This window comes from Condylura cristata, unplaced genomic scaffold (assembly GCF_000260355.1).
Source record: "Condylura cristata isolate star-nosed mole 26May11 unplaced genomic scaffold, ConCri1.0 scaffold00006, whole genome shotgun sequence".
In the NCBI taxonomy this organism is placed as follows: Eukaryota; Metazoa; Chordata; class Mammalia; order Eulipotyphla; family Talpidae; genus Condylura; species Condylura cristata.
In genome coordinates, this window is record NW_004567107.1 from 4,343,973 (window position 1) to 4,348,957 (window position 4,985).

At 60.1% G+C, this 4,985-nt stretch overlaps 1 protein-coding gene across 3 annotated transcripts in view; it reads right to left on the reverse strand.

The window, feature by feature from the left end:
* Positions 1 to 3,854: 3,854 nt before the first annotated feature.
* The window catches only part of COQ4 (coenzyme Q4), a 7,363-nt gene continuing 6,232 nt past the window's right edge, over positions 3,855 to 4,985 (reverse strand). For all 3 annotated transcript variants that reach the window (XM_012721338.1, XM_012721336.1, XM_012721337.1), the window contains exons 6-7: positions 4,397 to 4,490; positions 3,855 to 4,059 (exon numbers count right to left, since the gene is read on the reverse strand). In XM_012721338.1, coding sequence (XP_012576792.1) covers positions 3,882 to 4,059; positions 4,397 to 4,490 — 272 coding nt within the window. In that variant the 3' untranslated portion in view covers positions 3,855 to 3,881. The remainder of the gene's footprint in view (positions 4,060 to 4,396; positions 4,491 to 4,985) is intronic.

Genomic DNA, 4,985 nt, shown 5'->3' on the forward strand with positions numbered 1-4,985 from the left:
CGGGCCCCGCAGCGCCCGGCTGTCCGGCGCGCGGAGGCGCGGCCCCACCTGCGGCGGAGAACCCAGAGTTCGCGCCCAGGTCGGGGCGGATTTCGGCCAAGGTCCAGCGCCACGCCCAGAAGAGCGCTAGAAGGGCGTTTTCAAAGCAGAAGCGTGAGCCTGGGGGAGGCGCGGGCGCTGGGTCTGTGGCACGACGGACAGCGCTCTGGACTAAAAGCAGATCCTGGTGTGCACCGTCCACGTTGTGGGTTCGAGTCCCACCGGGGTTGAGTTTTGGCTGCCCTCCCTCACTCCCACTGCGATGGAATAGGGTCTCCCCTCCAGTCTCCTGAACCGCAGTTTCTTGCAGACCTGAGGTGGCGACTCCCAGTCTGCTGCTGAGCGAGCCATGATGTTGGCCTTGAGGTAGCAAGCTGCTCTGCACCTCAGCTGGCCTCCTCTGCAAGTCACTTAACTCTCTGTCAGGTCACCTGCCGGTGCCCCAAGCCCTGCGGGGCTCTTGGCTTCTGGTCACTTCTTCCCCTGATGCCCAGTCATCTGTGAACTATGGGTACCCACAGTCACTAGTGATCTTTAAATAACAGACCCCTCAGGTTAGTAGAAGCCGTCTTGCATCTTCAGTAGAAGGGACATCGTGCAGGGTCTATTCCTAGAGATTGAAGGTCAGCGTGGGCCCTCTCTGGTGGCTCAACGGGTTAAAGGGCGACAGTATGAAGCTAGCTTGAGTGCAAGTCCCATCCCCAGCCGGGAGCTGACCCCCAGGGCGCGGCAGACCTCCCCTCACTCCCCGCTGCCCCCTCAGCAGTGTGCTTCGTCAATCTGACTGTTCTGCTCCCCACTGTGTCTCTGGTGACTCCTCTCACCCACACTCCTCCGACCTGTACCCCAGTTCTGTATGCATAAATAAATATATCTTTAAAAAAACAATGGGCAGGAAAGATATTGAAAATAAATAAAAGTTGATTTTGATCTGACAAGGATGGGCGCTATCTCTTCCAGATTATAGGGTGTATCGTTTGGGGGGGACCTGGATAAATGAACAGGCCTCCGTCCCCTGGAGCATGACATCCGAGGCAGTGTGGCAGTGGTCATGGTGGTGGCTCGTGGCATCCACCAGACTTGGGTCAACCTCTCTCAGTAATAAGTTCAAAGTCTCCATTTCTTCTTATGTGTAAAACAATGGGGGCAAATAAAGCCCCAGGGCTGGTGTGCAGAGTCATGGGGGCATTTGAAGTTCTCTGTGCTGTATTTATTATTGTAGTTCACAGGTTTATTGACCCCACCTACAGGATCAAAATCTGGACACAATGAGCTCTGACTGTACCCACAGAGCTCACAACAGAAACTCCTTAAGTGCTTGTTGGCTAAGCAGCCTCCCTGGTGGCCTAAGGGCTGTCTCAGCACTATCACCAATGACCTGAGTTCGATCCCCGACCAGGGAGTGACCCATATGATGGAGCAGACCTCTCCTGTCTCCCCACTGCTCCCCTCAGCAGTATATTTTAGTCAGCCTGCCTGTTCTCCCCATTCTGTCCCTGGTGAATCCTCTCACTCCCCGCACCTCTGGCCTGTACCCCAGCTCTACACAAAAATAAATAAAATCTAAAAAAAAAATCTGTTGAATGAGTGACAGGGAGAGTAAATTGGAGACTCTGAACTTATCCACCATGAACTTGTGCATGGGTACAAGTAAGATTATTTCCACACGGAATGCTGAAACCATAAGCAAAGTGAGAGCTTGGGCACAAGCAGCGGTGACCTTGCTGCGCCCCAACTCCCCGCCCCCTGATCCCGGCACATCACACTGCAGCCAGGGCACTGCCCACTGGACGCTAGGCCAGCCTGGAGAGGCAGATGTGAGGGCACACGAAGGGACGAGAGCCTGCCGCCAGTTGCTTGTAGTCCAGTTGGCCACAGAGGGCAGGTGGAGATTCCTATCTCTCGGTGTTTCCTCATCGGCTTCTCACTGTCCTTATGTCAACACTCAGGGCCTGTTACTGTGACTCGTCCTCTTTGCTTCTGGCTGGACCGATCTGGGTCACATCCCCAGCCCCAGCCGTAAGACAGTGGGCAAGTCGCCCGTCCCGATCCTGTGTTTTCGTCTGTTAAATGGGAACTCGGTCAGCACCTAGCACTGGGCATGGCTTCGGGCCGAGGGCACACGGGGCTGCCCCAAGCAGATGGGGGTGCAGCGGGCTGTCAGTGCAGAAGCCTCACACCCAGCAACTGCTCAGAAGTGTGTGAAACAAAATCTAGTGGGCTTGTACGTCAGGATACGTCAGGATACGTCAGGGCTGGGGGTGTGAGGAGCGCTGTGTCAGGCGGGGGACAGTCAAGAGCCACCGGGGAGTCTTAGAAAGGGCAGGAGGCAGGAGCAGGTCCCATCACTTGTGGGGCCAGCTGAAATTAGGGGGACCTCACACTGGGCCCCTTTTCACTGACACGACCCCCCTCTGCCCTGCACCAGGCTTGTCACCACCTGGCATTTCACTTGGACTCATAGGGGCGGAACTTCCCCGGGGTGAGGGTGGGCGCTGGGTGGGGGGCGCTGGCAGTCGACACTTCTCCCGTGCGTGTTGGGCAGCACTTGCCATCAGGACCCCTCAGCTGTCAGGTGCTCCCACTCTGGGTGTGCAAAATGAACAGCTCCCCGCCACCATGTACTTGGGGACCGCAGGGGCCCTGAAGAGCCTTCCTGGCAGTGACAGCGTCCATTTCCTGAGTGACTGCTGTGGGCTCAGGCACAGCGCGCAGGCACGGCCCCATTGGTACATAGGTCTCTGTTCTCGTTTTACAGATGACAAAACAGAGGCTCTGAGGTAGCTGAGGGTGCAGGGCTGGTCCGTGGCAGGCCTTGGTCTGCCTTCAGAGTCTGCACCCCGAACACTGCTCTGGGGCCAGCTCCTTCGGCTTCTACCAGGCCGAGGGAAAGGGAGCTTGCCCTTGGCTCCTGGCAGAGGGCTGGGCCTGTGTCCGGGTGGGTTCTCCTCCATGCCAGCTGTGTGACCCTGGGGGCTCTCCCCAAACCTCAGAGCCAGGGTCATTATCATGAAGGGCATTTTTTAGGGGGAAGGGATGAGATTTTGCTGTGCAGGCGGTTGGCACGGGACTGGCACTGGCTCCTTATGCTGAAGAGCGAGTACCCGGTGGCACCGTGACGCTCTCACAGCCGCGAAGGGGAGGCCAGGCCCCTGCCCTCCTGAAGCAGACCCAGAGCTTGCCAATAAGTGGACGACTCAGGGCATGGCAGACCATGGTAAGGAAATAAGGTGACGTGACAGGGCGAGGGGGCTGCCCAGACGGAGCGGTCAGGGAAGGCTTCGCTGAGGAGATGACACAGGCGGCTGTGAAGGACCAGATGAGCCTGGGGACAGCGTTGTTTATTGAGATGAAGAATGGAAGTTTCTGGGCAGAAAGAGCAGGGCCCCTCAGGCTGGGGTGAGGCAGTTGGTGCTGGCATCTCTTCTTTAATCATGAGCCGGGACAGAAAAGCCCACCCTGTGGTCAGGAGACCTGACTCCATGGCTTGGGTATCACGCTGGCGCCCGTCTCGAGTGCTGGAAAGAACCCAGGCTGGCAGAGGGGCCTTGAGCCGAGCCCCCGAAGCTGAGACCAGGGGTTGTTGCCGTGAGGCGCGACTGAGCCCAGACGTCCACTTCCTCTTGCGCGTGGGCCCCGGGGAGTGGCTAGCTCTGCCGCGGGCCCCTCCGGGCTTCCTGCTCCCACCCAGGCAGGTCCTCCGAGCCACTCGGCTGCGGCTGCCTCAGACGACATGTCCAAGGGCCAGTGTTCAACGGAAAAGAACACAGACAGAGGCACTGCCGCCTCAGCCCCAGGGCGCAGGGCGTGTGGGGCCGCGTCAGGCCCTCCTGGCTCGCGGCTCAGGGGCGCAGCGAGGCCCTGGTCACGCATGGGGGGACGGTGATGCCCAGCTCCTCCCGCAGGGCCCTCAGGGGCTGCTCCCAGCGCCGCTCGTAGTACAGGTTGAGGACGCTGGGGGCCCGGCGCCCATTCTGAACTGCCCACGGGATCAGCTCCGAGACCAGCACTTGCAGGCTCCTGCGGGCAGCAGAGGGAAGTGAGGGCGGGAGGCCCAGGCGGGCACGCGGTGAGCCGGCTGGCCCGTCCTCACACTGACCTTGCCCCCACCATTCAAACGAGGAACCAGGAGCTCCCGCCCAAAGCCACAAGTCTTAGACAGGCCAAGGCCCACGAGGAAGTGCCAGGCTCCCTACTCCAGAAGCAATGCTAGAAACATCCAGGCTGCACTTGCTCCCTGGAGACCTGGCCAGGCCAGTGTAGCTCTCCCCATCTTCTCCCCCCTTACTGGAGAACCCCTGCCTGGAAACCTGGGCCTCTCAGTTCTCCCCTGACCCCTGGCCACTTGAGGACTTACTGGGCACTGAGACGGAGCGGTCCAAAGAGTGCACCCAGGATGCACATGGGCAGGCCGGTCTGGACAGCCTCAAACCACTTCACCACGATCTCCCCTGGGGTAGGGTGAAGGGTGGGTGGGAGGTGAGCAGAGGCCAGTGGGCTCACGCATGGCACAGTAGGCATCTGCTCCTCTCTTGTCCCTATCCGGGGCCAGTTGTGCCCAGTCCAGCCATGGTGGGCCTGGGACACTTGGCTGGGGGTGGAGGGAAGGGCCCAGGGGACACCCTGGTGTCAGAAAGCAGAGGACTCCACAGCTGGGCTGAGGCGTCCGGACTGGTCCCAGAGGCCCCAGGGGATGCTGAGGGCTTGCCAAGCAGTGGGCACGACCTGCCAGCACAAGGCAGGGCCCCTGTGCTATGCAGCTGCCACATCTGTGTCAGAGAGTGAAGAGGCAGTGGGGCCTGGCAAGATGTTTAGCAGAGGCGGCACCGAGCCAGCCCTGGGGTAGGGGCCCTAGCTGGCCCCGCCCCACCCACACGCTCACCCAGGGTGTTGGTGGGCACCCCCCGCCCGCGCTCACCCGGGGTGTTGGTGGGCACCCCCCACCC